At 49.5% G+C, this 18,590-nt stretch overlaps 1 protein-coding gene across 1 annotated transcript in view; it reads right to left on the reverse strand.

Annotated features, from left to right (window-relative positions):
• Positions 1-8,625: 8,625 nt before the first annotated feature.
• Rhbdd2 (rhomboid domain containing 2) overlaps positions 8,626-18,590 on the reverse strand; it is a 10,741-nt gene continuing 776 nt past the window's right edge. The window contains exons 2-4 of the mRNA XM_010618992.3: positions 16,595-17,002; positions 11,582-11,732; positions 8,626-9,110 (exon numbers count right to left, since the gene is read on the reverse strand). Coding sequence (XP_010617294.1) covers positions 8,753-9,110; positions 11,582-11,732; positions 16,595-17,002 — 917 coding nt within the window. The 3' untranslated portion in view covers positions 8,626-8,752. The remainder of the gene's footprint in view (positions 9,111-11,581; positions 11,733-16,594; positions 17,003-18,590) is intronic.

The raw sequence follows: 18,590 nt of genomic DNA on the forward strand, positions 1-18,590 counted from the left end.
TCAACACAGTAAATTGGGATGACTTTTTCCAAAGTTGGCAGCACTGTTAAAGTTTCCCAAAATTCAATTTATATATATATGTATATATATTTATATTTATATAAAAAGACTAATAATAGCAGTATGTTATGCATCAATAGCAGCAACAGCTTTTCCAGGTTCTGCAGTCATCTGAACAAAATTATACACATTCAGCACATCCCCTGGCTTCTCTTCTGACTTGCCCTGTCCAGTGCTGGACAGCTTCCCTGGAGCCCTGAGAATCTTTCTCCAGGACCTTTTCTGCCCAGCTCCTGTCCACTGTAAGGGACAGCACCGTTGGCTGTCATCACGGAGCAGAGGTCAGGCACGGAGCATCAGGGCATCTCCGTGATGGGCGCTCAGGAGGCTGGGGGCCCACACCAGCCCCACTGCATCCCCGGGCCCTATGGGATGAGTAAGCTGTGAATGAACATCAGTCTTACCTGTAGGCTGGCAGAGTGGCCCAGAGCCAGGGCTTTGGCCTGGGGACTGCTGCATTCAACTCTCACTTCTTAATTGTGATTGTGTGACTTGGAAAATTTGCTTTGTTTCTCTCTGCCTCAGTTTTGGTATCTGAAAGGGCTTGCTAGTAATACCTGCTTCATGGGACCATTGCAATGACTGCATGAGTTACTGTGCAGATCCAGCCAGTCTTTGGGAGTGCCCGCCATGCACCGGGTTGGGGACGACTCAGGCTGTGCTGGGCACTGGGGGTAAAGTGATGAATGAAAAGAAGGCTCTGGGCATGGATCTGCCATCCTCCGGGGGAAAGAATCCATGTATAAGGTGGTAGGTGCCATGAAGGATAAAACAAGGAAGGGAGGCTGGGCGTGGTCATGATGCACGCCTGTAATCCCAGCACTCGGGAGGCTGAGGCAGGAAGATCGCTGTGAGTTCGAGACCAGCCTGGGCTACATAGTGAGTTCCAGGTCAGTCTCAACTACATAGTGAGGCCCTGTCTCAAAAAAACCAAAAAAAAAGAAGGGATAAGGGATCTTAGGTATTGTTTTGACATAGTCCCCGGGAAGGCATCTCTAATGAGGGGAAAATTAAGCTGAGACCTGCTGGGTGTGGTGGTGCACATTTGTAATCCCAGCACTCAGGAGGCTGAAGCAGGAGGATCGCTACAAGTTGAAGACCAACCTGGGCTGTGTGGTGAGTTCAAGGCCAGCCTGAACTAATAGTGAGACCCTGTTTTAAAAAAACAAAAAAGAAACAACAGAATTAAGCTGAGCTCTGAAGGGGTGAGGAACAGCAAGTGCGAAGGTGCTGAGAAGAGCCCACACCTTAGTCTGCCCTCAGTCTGCACCCGGATTCAGGGGCTCAGCAAGGAAGCACAGTCTTCTCTGCCACCAGGGGAGGTCTCTGCCCTGCCTTCCCTAGCAGAAGGACACTGCTGGGGCCAGGAATCAACTGAGGAAGGGAAGAAAGCTCTGCTGGAGGGAAGAGCTGAGTGTCTCCAGATGCCCAGCCTTGGCACTAGGTGGCCCATCAGGACTCCTAGACCAATGTGCCCCACCGATAAAGCTGGGAACAAAGGGTCTAAAGGGGGAGGGGAGGAACAAGGTCCCACGAGGCACAGGGTTGCTGGCTCTGCCCCCACCCCTGTTGTGGAGGTGTCAGTTCAAACAATAGAGATGCACCGAGCCCTTTATTATAGACAGCGGCGGAGAGTGGCTAGCGCCGAGAAAGTTTCCTCGGCAGTGGGAAGCAGTTTGATTTCTTCTTTTAAATCACACTTTCAGCTGGGGAGGGCCCAGGGAAGAGCAAGTGGAATCTTACAGAAGCAGAACCATGCCAGGTTAGTGGGGGGCACAACGAAGTTTCACGTGCGCTAGGTGAGCAACAAAACATCCTGCAACTGCAGTGAGTTTACTGCCAAGCAGGACGGGGGTGGGAGGGGAGGGGGTTGGGCACAGGTACAAAATGGTGTTGAGACACAAGATGGAACTGAGTTAGTTATTACACCCCCGGCTGGGAACAGCAACTTGGTGTTCCTGTTCGTAGTGCAGTTAACCTTGAGGTCTTCCTCTCTGCCAGGCCAAGGCAGGTGTCTCCTCCCCAGGACCTAGAAGGCTGCAGCACCAGAGAGGGGACTGCGATCCCAGTTCCACACCCAGGCCAGGGTGAGGCCGGGAAGCAGGGAAAGCCAGGGCCACTCCGAAGTGACTCCAGAGGCAAAGGCAGCTTCACACATGGGGAGCAAGGGATCTAGTAACAGGTAGGGGATTTTGAGAGGGGAGAAGAGGAGCTCCTGGTAGGAAAGGGGCTCTGTGTAGGGGAGGGGGCCACGGAGGTAGAGGGACAAGGATGAAGGCTGTCAGTCCTGGGACCAGCGTCCAATCTTCTCTCTCCACACACGCACACACACATACACACACACACACACACATGGTGTGCAAACACATACAGATGCATGCACATACATATGTGTGCACACACACAGTGGCAAATGACACAATGCACACACATGCATGTACACACACACACCAAAGCACATGTGCAAGCACACACACAGACCTCTGAGAGGACCCAGGTCAGAGAGGCGATTTGACCTCTAGCTTCTCCAAGCCCCTTCTCTGTCTGCACGGCAGGCTGGGCGGTAGGAAGTGTGTGCCTGTGTGTGCACAAGTCCTGAGGACCAGTGGGGCTGCAGATCTGGACCTTCAGCAAGACTCCCCTTTACCCACCAGTTCCCTTTCCTGTCTGAGTCTTTGTGTTCTCAGCACTCTGGGAGGCTGAGGCAGAAGGATCACAAATCCAAGTCCAGGCTACGCAATTTAGGGATTTATTGAGACCCTGTCTCAAAATAATAAATAATAACTTTTTTAAAAAGGCTGGAGATGGAGCTCAGTGTGAAAGCCCTGGATTTAATCCCCAGTACTGAAAAAAAGAAAAAACAACTGGGTACAGAGTCCCTTCCTTGAAGCCTGCCTCTCAGGGCTTAGCTATGGGTTCAGCACGCTGGCGTGGGGGTGGGATGAAGCCCATCTTTGCTTCTTTGGCTTCTGACCTCATTCAGTCTTGCCCTTCCAGGCCTGGGAAGGGCAGTGGGCTGGCTCCCTGGGCCAGAAGGGCTGATACTGTTATGTAAGCTGCAACCTGACCCCAGCAGCCCTTGGTTCTCAGGAAAGCTGAGCCTCTCCCAGGTGCAGCAGACTCCGGCTGCTCTTGGAAGGCAAAAAAGCCACAGGCTGGAGGGGAGGCCCCCTTCTTCCTGCACCACCAGGATGGCACTGCAGAGCTGTAGGCGTGACTTGAGGCTGAGGGTTCCTCCCTAACCAAAGAGAAGCAGGGAGGGATCGGCTGACGCCCCTTCCCCCAGGTCTGCACCACCCTGGCTGGAGAGGCCTGGGCTGAGGTTGAGGCAGGGTGGGCTTCACCATGGGGTCTGAAGGCTGCAGCCAGGAAAGCCTGCCTCCCCTGCTGACCGCACCCTCTGGCACGGCCCTCGGGGCCTCTGGCCACCCCAGCAGCAGAAATGACACAATGCACTACAGAAATGATTTCCAACAGTCAGGCCCCTTGTTCTACGTCATCTGCTACCTCACATTCATCCACCTACTCCAGCACCGAACAGTGTCCCCAGTTGTCACCCACACACCCATTTCCTCTGTGTATCCCAGACTTCTCCTAGGAAGCTGGACTTCTGGGACAGGACTCTGCGTCAGGCCCTACCTGCAGGAGATCCTCGCCATTCCCCCTACCCCCCATCTCAGTCGCAAGGGGTACAGATGAGCAGGTGGAACACCCACAGGTCAGGTCAGGCCACTTCCAGGACGGGAGGGACATAAGCCGACGTGCTATCCCCAGCATCCACTCCAAGACACCAGAGGCCCCACCCCACCCCTGCACCTGCAGGGCCTTAGGGAAGTCAGGGCTGGAGATCATCCTCGCCTCTCTGTCCATCCACTTCCTCCTGGAAGGAAGCATGTGGACCCCTGGACTCTGTCCTTGGTCTAGCCTGCTTCTCATCGCAGGAACCTTTCTGAGCACCTGGAGCCCTGGAAGGTAGCAGAGGATGGATGGCACCTGGGTGTGGAGGACAAAGAACAAACAGGAGGCACAAGGGCCTCTCCAGCACAGGAATTTCCTTGGCTGGGGCGCAGAGTGGAGGAGCAGCCGGTCACATGGCCGGCCAGGTGCCGCGGAGAGGCCTGTCTCAATCCTTAGAGATTTCAGATGCCCGTAAGGGCCAGCTCTGCCGCTGTGTGTGTCCCAGGTAAACTGGGGTAGCCCTAGAGAGGCCTGGGACCTGCAGGTGTGTGCAGATACCTCCAGCCAAGCTGGGTCTCCTGGCTTGCCATGGGCTCCTGCAACCCTCAACAGCCTGTGCTGGGATCCAGCCTCGGTCACCTCTGTGCCTGCAGCTCCTGGCATAAGAGCAGGATGTCCCAGGAGCTCAGTAATTGAGAAGGGAAAGAGAGTGGGTGAACAAATGAAGAGTGACCGGACTCACAGATGGGGAGGGGCCTTCCTTCCTCCTTTCCTTTGTGCCTCAGTGTCACCAACTCCAGGCCTCCCCTCTGTGGCTCCTGGCAGGGTCTACTGTCTCAGGCCCTCAGGTATGGGTGGGCGATCGAAGGCCCGGCCATCTCTGCCTGTGTGACTCTCTGGACTGTAAAAATCAAAGCACCTGAAGTCACATCCACACTATGCCCCTGCCTGCAGAGATAGTCCCTTTTCCGGTCTTCCCATTTCCAGCAGAGGCCGGGCTTACCATGCTTGAAGCTCAAAGTTTCATCTCTCCCACGTGCCCACACCCTTTCCCTCTCACCCAGTGCTATTGGCATTTTAGCAATGGGCAAGGGTGGTAGGCTGGTGAGGAGTGGACTAGCATTCCTGTGCCCTGCTCGACCTGTGCCAGAGGGCCATGCCCACTCCTGGAGCTCACCCTCCGTGCTAGGGAGCCTGCGCCAGCTGTCAGGTCATCTCACAGTGCCAGTCTCATGACGTGCTTGGAGGAAGGCAGGGCCAGGGCCATCCCAGTGAGCTGTAGGGGCAGAAAATCAGAAAGCTCTGACTTTCCATCCTAGGAGGCCCAGCCCCTTCCGTCCCTGGAACCCTGGGAAAGTGACTGTCCCCCAGCAGGGGCAGGGGTTCCTTCGAGGAGGCAGCTTGCCATGTGACTTGGCCATGCGGCAGGACAGGGTTGGCAGGGAGTCCTTGGAGACCATTCCTGAAGATCTTGGCTGAGGTGTGTGTGGGTTCCTAAGCTCCAAATAGGACTGTGGAGCAAAGTCCCAAGTGACCTGTCACCCATCCTGAGGGTGGAGTGGGGATCCTCTGACGCCAGCGTGGGGTGCTTCTGTTGCAGCTGGCAGTTATCCAGGCACAGGGTGATATACGAGAGCTTAGGTGGCCTTAAAGGTCCCAGAGCCCTAAGGTCCAGCACCCAAATCCAAGGCCACATGCTGTTCCTGCAAGAACCTCATCCTATCAGTGTCACCTGTGACTCAGGAGTCCTCGACATCAGATGGAAAAATTCACGTGCTCTGAGCTCCACCACACACCTGTGTGACCGGAGTCACTTTGTGCCCCAGCTACGCTTTCTGCCTCTCTGACCCGCACTGGGTCTCTTCCCTGCCAGCCTGGGTCACAGTGGCCGTCTTGCTGGCCTCTACCGAGGCTCCACACTCATGTCCCCAGCCCTGCCGACCGGCCTCCCTTTGTGCAGCCCGCACCTGGCGGTTGGCCTGGGGTCCTTCCTGTGTGGGCCCTCTTGCAATCGTTGCATCCCTGGCAGGGGTTCTTTCTAATCTGTGTGTCCATGGGCCTTGTCCAGGCCTGGATCCCAGGTGGCTGCCCATGAAGTGTTTGTTAAATGAAGCGGTGATGGATGAACAAACTAGTGTGAGGTTGAACATACAGCACTAACCTTGTGTTCACTACAGATCTGCCCCCCTCTGGGCCATGAATTCCTTGGCAGAGCGATTGTTTTCCTCCTGTGGCCCCAGAGAAGAGTTTATAAAGGTTGCAGAGTGTGATTCTGCTTCTCTGCTACCCTCAGAGTAGGGAAAGTGGCAAAGTCTGGAATCTTCTCTGGCTTCCGAGGGTCATACGGCCCGGGGATGGGGTGGGGCTGCTTCCCCTTGAGTTGAATGAGCCGAGGTCAAAGTCAGTGCCTTCCTCTGACCTTGGAGTTCAGTAGCCAACATATCCCCAGACACCCAGCTCCTGAAGTGTGTCGCCATCACACTTTCCTGCCCATAATATTACAGCTAAGTTAGGTAGAGATATTACAGGTGGTCAGATAGGGCTGGACCCTCAAGAGAGTCAGGCAAAAGATGAAAACACAACTGTTGCCGGAGGCCAGGCCTCAAGATAAAGATGAAATGACCAGGCCCACATGCTCCCCAAGGGATAATTGGTTAACACTGTGCCAATAAAGCCTAGATAGACATCAGTCACCCCGGTGGGTGACCAAGACCTGCAGATCCATCCTTTCCTAAAAAATATTTTTGTTCTTTCTACGTACACTTGCTAGGTAACCTGCTTCCCTATTGGCTCAACATTACCTAAGTAGCTATTCCTGTAATCCTACTGGTTGATCAGTTTTGCCCCACGTCGTACCCACCTTTGCTCTATAGGACTTCCCCTGTGAAGTGGGGTCTGAGGCAAGCCGTTTGGGCCCTCCTAGGCTCTCAGGAGCTAAAATCTCTCCCTCTCAATAAATATTTCCTATGCTTAACCTTTGTTGTTCCCTAGAATTCATTCTTCAATTTTGGAACATGAACTTGGCTTAAATGATACCTAGATTGGGAGTTACATTTCCCCTATATCATTTGCACGCCCTATAGCAATAGCATGACAATTTTTTTTTCTTTTAACCTGAGACAAGGTCTTGCTATGTAGTCCAGGCTGGCCTCAAATTTGAGACAATCCTCCTGCCTCAGCCTCCTGATTGCTAGAATTACAGACATGCACTACCACGCCCAGCTACAATGATTATTTGTCCATTTCCTGACTAAATTGAGCTCCCAGAGGCAGAGATCATCTATTCTTTCTCTACTGGACAAATATTCGAGAGGCAGCCCCCACAAATGCAGTGATTATTTGCACCCATGGGACACACAATGGATGGGCACATGGGCGGGTGAGAGATGGTCCTGCTCCAATCTGGCTCCAGGCTGCCCAGGAACTGTGGTCAGACGAAGTTCAAGGGAGACCTGGTGTGTGTGTGAGGGGATACCACACAGCCTGGCTCTGCTGGTGCCTCTCTGGAGCCTCAGTGTAAAGCCAGGGGGTACGGACTAGCTGGGCTGAAGGGTCTGAGGACTTCCACAGCTCTGCTACCGAGGGAGCCTTGGTCTGGCCAACCCTAAGGCCCGTACCGTACCTGCCGTATTAGAACAGGTGCCCTTTGCACCTGCTTCTGGTATGAAGCTGGGAACCCGTGTCTACGACGTGCTGCTACCTGTCCTCACCAAGTACCACTGTGGTTCAAGTGACGGGCGCGGCTGCAGGCAGAAGCCCGAGCTACATCTGGGTACCCAGCTCCTGCCTCAAACCCCATTTCCCAATCCAGAGCTCTCTCACCTTCCTTCCCTCACCTCCTCACCCCATGCACACCTTCTTGATCAGGACTCAGAGGCCATCTGGGTGTCACTGGCCCCACTGCACCCAGGGGTGTGTTTGGGGCTGGATGTCTTACCCACCTCTGAATACCAAGGACCTCAGCCAGGCAGCCCCAAGTGGGTCACCCAGCTCCTAGAGAAGCGCAGGCCATGTGTCACCTCCAGGATGCCTGGGTGGCTTGTATGCCATGGCATGGGCCCTCCACGTGAGCCCTAGCACACTGTCCTTGGAGGCTGACCAGGCACCAGCTCAGTCATGCTCCTTGCTCTGCTCTGCATCAGGACTGCCCTCCACCAGTGACACTTTCTAGGTTCCCTGGCTCCTGGTTCCACTGGCTGATGGGAGACACTGACAATAGGGACAAGAAGCCAGGACTCTTCACCCCTCCCTCTTGCTTCCAGTGACATTGCTGCCAGTGCCCAGGTCACTTCATCTGTGGTCCTGTTAGCAGCTCCTTTTTGTGGTCCCAGCTCTGGCCACAACTTTCCTCCCTAGGGGAAGTGGGGGCCTCCTGCTGTGCCCAACCCTTGCCTGGCCCTGCTAGCTCTCTTGGCCCCTTTCCCACTCACTCCCTATGCTAGGTCCCCTCTCGAATCACTGGGCATGGGCCGTTGGCCTGAACCTGTCCCTCTCTCCTCTTTGCTGTTGCTACCCTCATCTCCACACTATCTTTCCGGCCAGACCACAGAGGCCCTTTATACTAAGGGCATCACAAGGAACCATCAGTGTGCTGCTGCAGGTCACGCTCCTGGGCAGGGGTGACTGCAGGCGACACACTGCATGGGTCTGGGGCTTCCAGCACACAGACATATGGATGACACAGAACCAAGGGCACTGCTTGGAAGGAGAGGGGAGAAGCTATCAGCAGCTTCTGATAACACCCCTCTCCTCCTGTGTTCTTGGCGAGGTGCCCTGGGCCAGCAGAGAACTCCCACAGGGCCACTAGGGCCACTTCAGGTCATCAGAGGTCTCATTTCTGCAACTTGGCTGATAAACTGTACTTCACAGAGCTGATGTAAGCAAAAATGAGACTGAAAAATGGGCCTTTATCCAAGGATTCAACACAGCCTGGTATACAGAGGTATTCAATAAATTTCTGTCAAGAAATCTTAGCTCAGAATGCCAAGATGTGAGTCACCTTCCCTGGAGACCCTCAGGGCATCCGAACTGTGCTAGCCTCCTGGGAGCCCACAGGCGCTGGAGGACCGCGAGCCACAGAGTTCGCCATGCCAGGGCAGATGATGGGGTCGGTGGGTGGGACCACCAGAGAGGTCCCTGTAGGAACTGGGTAGACACTGGAGGAACTAGGGGTTGGACCACAATGGTTCTGCACATAACACAGGCCAGACGCAGGCTGGTACGGAGGCAGGCTGGGCACGTGCCCGGGAGTGCATGTTGGCCAGGGGGCCGGTTGCTGGTCACTGGCATGCTGCATCTTGATGACAGGGTAGCTCGGGGGCCGGTGAGGATAGCAGCTCTGTGTGGGGTAGGAGCCGAGCACAGCGTTCAGCCTGAAAAGGAACAAGAGGAAAACGATCATTCAGCTAGTGCTGACTGGGACCACCCTGTCATTCCACCTAAAAAAACTGCAGGATTGCTGACCGGCTTTCTATTATGGGGCCAGGGGAGGAGAAAGGTTACCCTGAGGGAACAGAAAACAAGTGCCCCAAGAGCAGGTCAGCAGCATCAAGGGGCCTGTCACGGAAACTGGAGGGAGGTCACAGCAGGCAGAGCACCTGTGGCTGGCCGGCACCTCACTCGTGTGCAATTTAATACCCAGACATCTGGTGTGAAATTTCTTCCTACCTGGGCCTCACAAGTGAGGACTCACTGGCTAGAAGGAACCAGCAAGGCGGAGGGAGGCTAAAGACTCCACCACAGACCACGTGGCCAGGAAGACAAATGGAGACACACGCTACTGGGTTTGTTCTCTGAATTTTTTTATTTGAAGTTCCATTGAGCTACAGCCCCAGCCCTTATTTTGAGACAAGGTCTCAGTAAATTACTGGCTGGCCTCAAACTTGTGATCTTCCTGCCTCAGCCTCCTGAGTAGCTGGTATTACAGGTGTGTGCCACCGTGCCCAGCTTGTCCTCTGAATGTTTGTGTGAAGTTCCAAATGTGTCGAGTAGATGTCAATACCACCAGTGTCTGTGGTAGACGACTGGACTGAATCTACACTTTTTTTTTTTTGGAGACAGGGTATCGCTATGTAGTTCAGGCTGGCCTTAAGCTCACTGTGTAGCTCTGGCTGGCCTTGAACCTTCAGTGATCCTCCTGCTTCAGCCTCCCAAGTGCTGGGATTATAGGTGTGTACCACCATGCCTGGCTGCACTCATTTCAATTAAACCTGGACCTTATATACCAGCGGCTAAGGTCCAGGGACAGGGCGCATCAAACACCACTTCTGAAATTAAAAAAAGTCTTGGGGCTAAGAGTGTAACTCAGTGGTAGAGCACTTATCTAGCATGTGCTGGGCCCTGGGTTCAAAGCACTGCAAAAAAAACAAAACCCCAAACATATCTCACAACAAGATCAACCAGGGAGACACAACTGTGCAAATGGCTGTCTCAAAGCCAAAATAAACGTGTGTAGCGAAGCCACCTGTGACTCACTGTCGGCTGCCTGAAACAATGGGTTCTGTTCTGTGTGTCTGCAGCAGGTGCAACAGGGGACCGGACACCAGCCACGAGGAGGCTGCCACCTCTCTCTGCCCACGTGCCTATCATGGTGAGGTGGGACCACACTTCGTACCGGGGGTCATAGCTGCACCAAAAACATTCTACACATAACCAGTCCCTTCCACATTTAGACCTCAGGAATTACTTGCCTAAATCCTGAAGCAAAATGACTAGCTTGCATCTGTTTTTCTCAGCATCCCTCCCTGCCTCTGAAACATGATCAGAAGGCCCTGGGTGGGTGAAGGCTGGGAATATGCACCTGCTGGAATGAACTCCAAGGAACAGCTTTCCAGTCAACAAAACCTGCATCACAGCAGCACTAAGGGAAAACGTGAACCCCACAGCTGGGTGAGGGCAGGATAGGGCACTAACAAAGTACTCTATGAATAACAAAGTACTTCTTATTGAGTTCCTTTTCTTGTTGTTCATTTGTCTTTCTGGTACTGGGGATTGAACCCAGGGGCCTTGCACTGAGCTACGTCTCCTGCCCTTTTTTATTTTTATTTTGAGACAAGGTCTTGCCAAGTCTCCAAGTTGTCCAGGCTGGGCTTGCATGAGACCCTCCTTCCCAGGGTGCTGGGATTATGAGTATGCACCACCACACCTAGCTGAGCTCCTTCTCTTGCAGAGACCACTGAAGGAGGGGGAATGTCTTATGCTATGAAGTCTCCACAGGGACAAAAGCCAGGGAAAGACATAAATGGCAGTGGGAACAGAGAGAAGGGGTAAGGAAGACCCACAGGTGGAACACCTGGGTCTGGACCGGGCTCTTGACTCGCCACTGAAAACACAGGTAACCACATTCTTTCTGGCTTCAACAAAAGCTCAGGTGGGCTGCCTGACACTTTGTACAGGACAGCAAACAGGGCTGGACTGCAAAACAGTAAACCTTACCCACTCTTGCTGCATGGCCAAGAGCCTCTACCCCAGGTCCTGGGCCCCATCCATCCTAAACAACCTAGCTAATCAGTGGCCTGTCTGCTTTTAATCAGGGCGTTGTGCCAGGGCCAATGTGATCATAGAGAACTGGGTCCCTTCTTCAGACACGGGGTTGGGGGGCAGTTGCCAGAGTGCTCAGAAGACCCTTGTGTAAACATATTCATTCATTCATTCACTCACAGTGCTGGGGATCAGACCAAGGCCTTCTGTGCGCTAAATAAGTGCTCTACCACTGAGCCATACCCTCAGCACCTAGTTGTGCACCGACTTTCAAACCTCTGTGCCTCCTTTTCTGTATGACCGATGGTGGCCCAGCCATACCCTCTCCCAGCTTAAGAATCTGACTGGTGAGTGTGGAACTTACTTGCGGCTCTGGGCTGCCCTGCGTTCAGCCGAGGACCCTGACACGTATTTGAACATGGGCATCCTCCTCATGAGGCTGAAGGGGAAGGTCTGGTCGAGCTTCAGGGCCACTCGCTCCGGAATGTCAAGGCTACAGCAGTATGGGAGGCCATCTGAGGTTGAGCACATTAAGTCAAATCGGAAGCAGCAAAAGGGAGGTGGCGACCCTGCCCCACGGAAGGACACAAGCTGCTACACTCTGGCCGGAGGTGCAAGCCCAGGGGAAACCTGGAGTCAAGTTTCCACCCACCACACCTCGCAGAGAACCAACCAGCCACAGAGGTGGCAGATGGTTTCCCGAGCCGTCTGTCCTCCCATCAGTCACCGGCCAGCACACACTAGCCCCTGTGCGGGAGCAGGCACGAGAGAGACTAGCCTAACACCCCGAGGGACCGGCACCTCTGGTACTTTGGCCCCTAACAGAAAGCACCCTGCTCAACGTAACTATGTGAGAGTCTCTAGCAGTGCTGTCCCCATACTATGTCACCATCCCTAGTGACAAGGGCATCCTGGTCATCTAACCTGTGACCACCCCCCACAAAGACCGAGCCATCACTTATTCATTTAGCCTTTCAACAAATATTTATTAGACATCTATCATATGCCTGGGTTAGGTAGTAAGTATAGGTTGACTATCTCTTATCCAAAATGGTTTGGACCACAAGTCTCTCAGATATTTTTTTAGATTTTGGAATATTTGCATATTCACATTATGGGGATGGGACCAAGGTTTAAACCCAAAACTCATTTTTTTCATTTTGACCTTACTACACACATAGGTGGAAGGGCATTTTATATAATATTTTCAGTATACTTGTTTTGTGACCGTGACCCATCATAGAAGGTCAAGTGTGGAATTTTCCTCTAGTGGTATTAGGTTGGTCCTCAAAAAGTTTCAGATTTGGGAGCATTTTGGAATTCAGATTTCTGGATTAGGGATATTTAATCTGTAGTAAGTATGAGACAAGGAGTAATTGGGGCAAAGTGGTAATAAGCAAAAGTTTACAGGAGACCACACCGCGGTCCCTCACGTCATGAGTGGGGAAGGCTTTCTCTGAGGAAGGGACGTGAACACTGAACCTGACAGTGAGAGAAGAAACAGTGAGGAAAAAGTGGTGGTGGGGGCTGCAGGAAGAACTGCCAAGAGAAAGGTGTTCCCTGAGGTGGGCTTTAAAAAATTTATTTATTTATTTGGTACCGGGGATCGAACTCTAGACCTTGAGCTTGCGAAGCATGTGGCAGAAGCACTGAGCTAAATCCCCGGCCCCTGAGGTGGGCTCTTGACAGGAATGCAACTTGTATTTTCAGCAAGATAATTCTTTGTTGGCCAGACCATCTCACTCTTTCAGAGGCTGTTCGGCAACCCTGGCCACTGGCCACCAACTGCAGCCTTTAGCTGTTGTGATAACTTAAAATGTCCCTGCCTATTTGTATACCAGAAGAGTATTCTGTATTTCCAAATACCAATGCCACATGATAACCAGTGCTATAAATAAGTCAAATGCTGGACCAGAAATTCCAGCATAAGGAACTGTAAATCATGACACAAATATAAATGCAGGCTTTGGAAATAGACACAATGAGATCATAATGGACTGTGATCTCGCTAAGAAAAGGAGAGAATTACAGTGAGCCCCAGGAACACACAGGCACTTTCCAAACTGTAGCATAGCACAGTATTTGCTGCTAGGCCAAAAAGACATGAGATGAAGTAGCTGGAACCTACACTCAGAATAATGAAGAAGAGCCCACTTCTCAGGGAAGGGGATCAAGAAATCTGCATGAGTTCTTCAGGTCTCCAGCTGAATGCTGAGGTACACACACACAGGCTGAGCCTCCTCATGCCAAGCAAGAATAGCTACTGGGGACACAACTATTGGGAAGCTGAGAGCTGAACAGTTCCAGGAACTCACATATGGTAGGGGTACACTCAAGTTCCTACCACAGTGGAGAGATCTCAATCCATATATCCAGGGCATTCAGAGAATCCCCTTCCCCAAAACAGTGCCCTATAAATAAGGCCAAAGAGCTGCTAAGTAAAGGCTACTCTGGACTATTTCTGAAAGTACTAAAAACTAAACTTCAAATTAATTTTCAAGTAAATTCACTATCAGAACAAAAATCAACATTCTTTACAATAACAAACAGACTCTGGAGGCTGAGGCAGGAGGATCACTATGAGTTTGAGACCAGCCTGGGCTACATAGTGAGTTCCAGGTCAGTCTTAACTACATAGTGAGACCCCATCTCAAAAAACAAACAAACAAACAAAATCCAGGTTTCAATAATACAGCATTCACAGCGTCTAACATAAAATTAAAAATTGCTAGACATGCAAAGGAGCACGAAAATGGGCCTTTAAATCAGGAGGAAAATCAACAGAAACAAATAGAACCAAAATGGCAGAGATGATAGTATTAACAGACAAAGATTTTAAAGTAGTTACTACAAATATGTATTTTAAAATATAAGTATTTAAAGGAATCATAATTAAGGAACAGATAAAGAAATCTCGATAAGAAATGAAAACTATAAAAAAGAACCAAATGGAGCTGGTGTGGTGGTGCGCAGAATTAATCCCAGCACTCAAGAGGCAGGAGGATCACTGAGTTCAAGGCCAGCCTGGGCTACATAGTAAGCTGAAGGCCAACCTGAACTATAAAGCAAGACTGTCTCAAAACAAATCAAAACCAACAACATCAAAAGAACCAAATGGAAACTTCTGAACTGAAATACAAACATTTGAAATGAAAACATGTGACAGGTGAAATAGTTTGACCAGCAGGTTAGAAACTATGGAAGATCATTGGACTTGAAGATAAGGCAACAGAAACTATTCAAATGGAGGAACAGAAGGAGAAAAGCCTAGGAAAAAAGAAGTAAATAAACTCTAGTGACCCACTGAACAGTATCTAGTAGCTTAAACCCACGTTTAATGAGGAGAGAAAGATTTTTAATAAAAGTTGAAGAAATAATGACTATATTTTTTTTCAGATTTGATGAAAATTCTACTCACAGATCCAAGTTCAGTGAACTCTAATCAAGATAAACACAAAGAAAGCTGGCTCGAGGCCTATCAGAATTAAACAGCTGAGGATGGGGCAAGGATAGAAAATGGGAGGCTGGACAAATGTGTGGTATGTGCAAATACAGAAATAGCACACTGAGCACTAACAGTCTGCACAATTTCTATGTTAATAACAATGAATTACATAGCTGAAAACTGCTATTTGGTGGCGTGCACTTGTAAACCCAGCACGTGGGATAGTGAGGTAGGAGGAATGCTGCAAATTTGAGGCTAGTCTGAATCAAACAGTTGAGTTCAAGGCCAGCATGAACTACATAGCAACACCTGTCTCAAAAAAACCAAAACAGAACAATAGCTGAAAACAAATTATAAATTTAAAAAATCATGAGGGCCAGGGATTTAGCTCAGTGGCACTGCCTGCCTCGTAAGAGCAAAGTACCAAGTTTGATCCCTGGTACCGCCCCCCACCAAAAAAAAAAAACCTACATAAAGAATTAGATTATCTTTAAAAAAAAAATTATTAATTTCTCATTAGAAACAATACAAGGCAGGTAAAAATACAATGAGGTCTTTAAAAGTAAACAGGAGCTAGGCATATAGCCCAGTGATACAGTACTTACCTTGTATGCTTGAAGCCCTGGTTCAATTCCCAGGATCACTTTTTTTTTTTTTTTTTTTTTTTTAAAGGCTCCTTTTTTTTTTTTTTTTTTTTTGGTACCAGGGATCAAACTTAGGACCTTGTGCTTGCGAGGCAGGAGTGGTGCCACTGAGTTAAATCCCCAACCCTATGTCACTTCTAACTGTAAGAAAGCAGAAAGGTAGAGCCAGGCATGGTAGCACAAGTCTTGTAATCCCAGCACTTGAAAGGAGGCAGAAGGACTGTTGCGAGTTCAAGGCCTGCCTTCGCTACACAGTGAGTTCAATGTCATCCTGAACTGCACAGGGAGATCTTTCTCACAACAAACAAACAAACAACAACAAAAACACCAAAGAAAGCAGAAAGCAGGAATAGAATAACTAAATTAATATAATACAACATAGACTTCAAGGTAAAGTATATCAGCCAGGCATGGTGGCACACGCCTGTAATCCCAGCACTTGGAGGCTGAGGCAGGAGATTGCCACAAGTTCAAGGTCAGCCTGGGCTACACAGTGAGTTCAAGGCCAGTGTGAATTACATAGCGAGAGCCTGCCTCAAAAAATAAATAGATAAAAAACAAATGAACATGAAGATTTAAAAAGAATAAAATTACATTTAAAAATGAGAGCTTTCTGGGGATTTAGCTTAGTGGTTCAACCACCTGCCTTGCAAGTGCAAAGACACAAGTTCGAACCCAGATACCAAAGGGGGGAAAAATGAGAGCTATGCTATCAGTCATTTGTATTTATATATAATCCTCTTGATAGTGTATAGAATCATAAATTGAAAGAGATTTTAGGCCTGTACTTCATCTAACCCCCCACTTTACTAATTCTGATGAAGTAATCCCACTTTGTATTTTAGTTTTTTGATTGCCAGAAAATGACAACTGCAAAACTTATCCTAATATATTAACCACCTATATGGTAAAAGCCAGATTTCTTTCATTTTTTTTTTCCTTTGAAAAAAAAGATCAAACATTTCCACCTTATGGCTATCTCACTCTTCCAATGAAAACTCTATTATAATTGGTCAAATGTAAATTCATACACACAGTCAAATTAGCCTATGTCACCAACTGGACAAGGTTGTAAGCTGGATGAGATGACTATGTTGATATTTTTCAGATGAGGATATGTGGTCCAGAGAGGGGAACGGAACCTGCTATGTGTGCAGTTTTTAAAGCTGGAACTCAAACCTGGCTTGCTGGCAACTGAGCCCAAGACTACCTACCTGACACTCTAGAACCTCCCACTGGGTGCACCCTTTAGTATAGCATTGTTATAGTTTTCTTCCAGGAAGGATACACAACAGCCCAATCAAAAGGCCACAGAGGTTGCTCAGGAAAGAGGTCTGGGGAATGAGCCAAGAGGCACCCAGCAGGAGCCAGGGCACCAGGATGGAGGGCATGACCACGCCCAACACCAAGGCCCGCCGCATGCGAGTGCGGATAGTACTGACTCCCAGCATGGCAAAAGCCACTGGGGTGAAACCTCTGGCATCTTCCACCTCCCCCAGCTTTGACAGCGATGACACAGCCTCAAGTGACAGGAAGATGATAGCGGAGGAGACGGTGAAGATCAAGGTGAAGAAGCAGTGGCGGATGGTGCCCACGGATTTCTCAAAATTGCCAGCAAAGCGCCAGATGATGACTGCACCGCAGAACAGGGAGACTGGATTCTCATAGACAAAGATGTAGGTCACCAGCCTGTAAACTGAAGAGGGAGCTGGGTTAGAGCCTGATGCTGGGTTGCTCCAGGGAGGGAAAGCCAGGTTATGAGCCAGTGAAAATTAGCAGGTAAGCAGTGGGGCAACAATGAAGGACCCAAGACAGAATAGAAGCAAGAACGTCTAATCCCTGCTCTATCCCTCCTGGGCCTGGTGCAAGTCTTATCAGTACCAATTTCCATGTATGGAAAAAACAAAAAAACAACAACAAAAAAACCACAACACTTTTGGTGTGGAGGTTTCTGAGTTTGTAAAGAGCTTTATAATCCTTTTGTAGATTTTAATACTGACCTACCTCACGGGCAGTTTGAGGGTTAATTAATTGTAACAACAGCTTCAGTGTGAATTGAGAGGGTGTCACTTAACACTCTATGTGTCTCCTTAGCTGTAATCCTGACCTCTCCTTCCATAGTGGCTGTTCAGAGGAAGAAAAAATGGAGCATGAATTATTTTACAGCTGTAATGATTATAAAACTCTCATGACTGATATAGAAATCAGAATTCTTCCTGGAAAGTGTGTATCCAATCTTATAGGGAAAGAAGTTTTTCTATGCAATTAGAAAGCAAAGAATTACTTGCATTATCCTCTAAAGTTCTTCTATATTCTTTAAGGCTGAAACACTACACTGAAGGAGACTGACAGAGTGACAGTAATAGTGGACAAAGAAGTCTAGAGACTTGGAGTGCGATCTTGACTCTATTATAACCAGGCCAGCTGAGCTCAGTCAAGGTCAGGATACAGGCCCTCTTGGCTTCCGTTTCCTTATTGTAAAGCCATGGGGTTAGGCTTGAAGGTCTCGAACATAAGTAATGTTCATATGTCTATGAACCCCACACCCAGAGAAGTGGTGAACTAAAGAAAAAAGGAGGCTCATTTTGCTTCTATCTATGGGGAAGTGCTGTGTATATCCAGGACGGTGGGGACATCGGTAAAATGAAGAGGGATTTGAGCAGGGAAGCAGGCTGCGAAAATGTATACCTCTGTCAGGCCGGCTCTGAAGGCTTCATTATCTGAAGAGTACTTCATTATTTGGTGAGTACTTCCAAAACTGAAATTCCAAGTATAACTGTGAAAAGATTCTAGACACAACTCTACATGATCTGCCATTTATATCACCCCAGGCTCTCGTCACACAATACAAACTAAGAGCTCAGTTCCTATCTCAATTCTGTGACTCAAGAGCTGTGATTCTCTGCATCAAGCAGTCTCATCTAAATATCAGGCAATTTAACATAGCCTGTCCTGGGCTCTCTGAGGATTAAATGATATAATGCATTTGACTGTGCTTTGTAAAACAGCAAGAGTGATACACATTTCCTTTACTTCTCCCCAGAAAAGAATGAGAGAGACTGAGAGACTAGGAATGGCTTTTATCAACAGGTGTTTAGACTTAACACACACACACACACACACACACACACACACACACACACTCCAGGAGCTGGGAATTAGGGTTAAGATACAAACAAAGCAGAAGACCTTCCAAACTTCAAGAGGACAGGATGTTTACGGATTGGCAACAAGGTTTGATTAAGATAAAAAGTGGAGGAAATAGTTTTTCGCTGGGGGGCGGG

Source organism: Fukomys damarensis, unplaced genomic scaffold (assembly GCF_012274545.1).
Source record: "Fukomys damarensis isolate Sample0158 unplaced genomic scaffold, DMR_v1.0_HiC HiC_scaffold_17, whole genome shotgun sequence".
NCBI classification, from domain to species: Eukaryota; Metazoa; Chordata; class Mammalia; order Rodentia; family Bathyergidae; genus Fukomys; species Fukomys damarensis.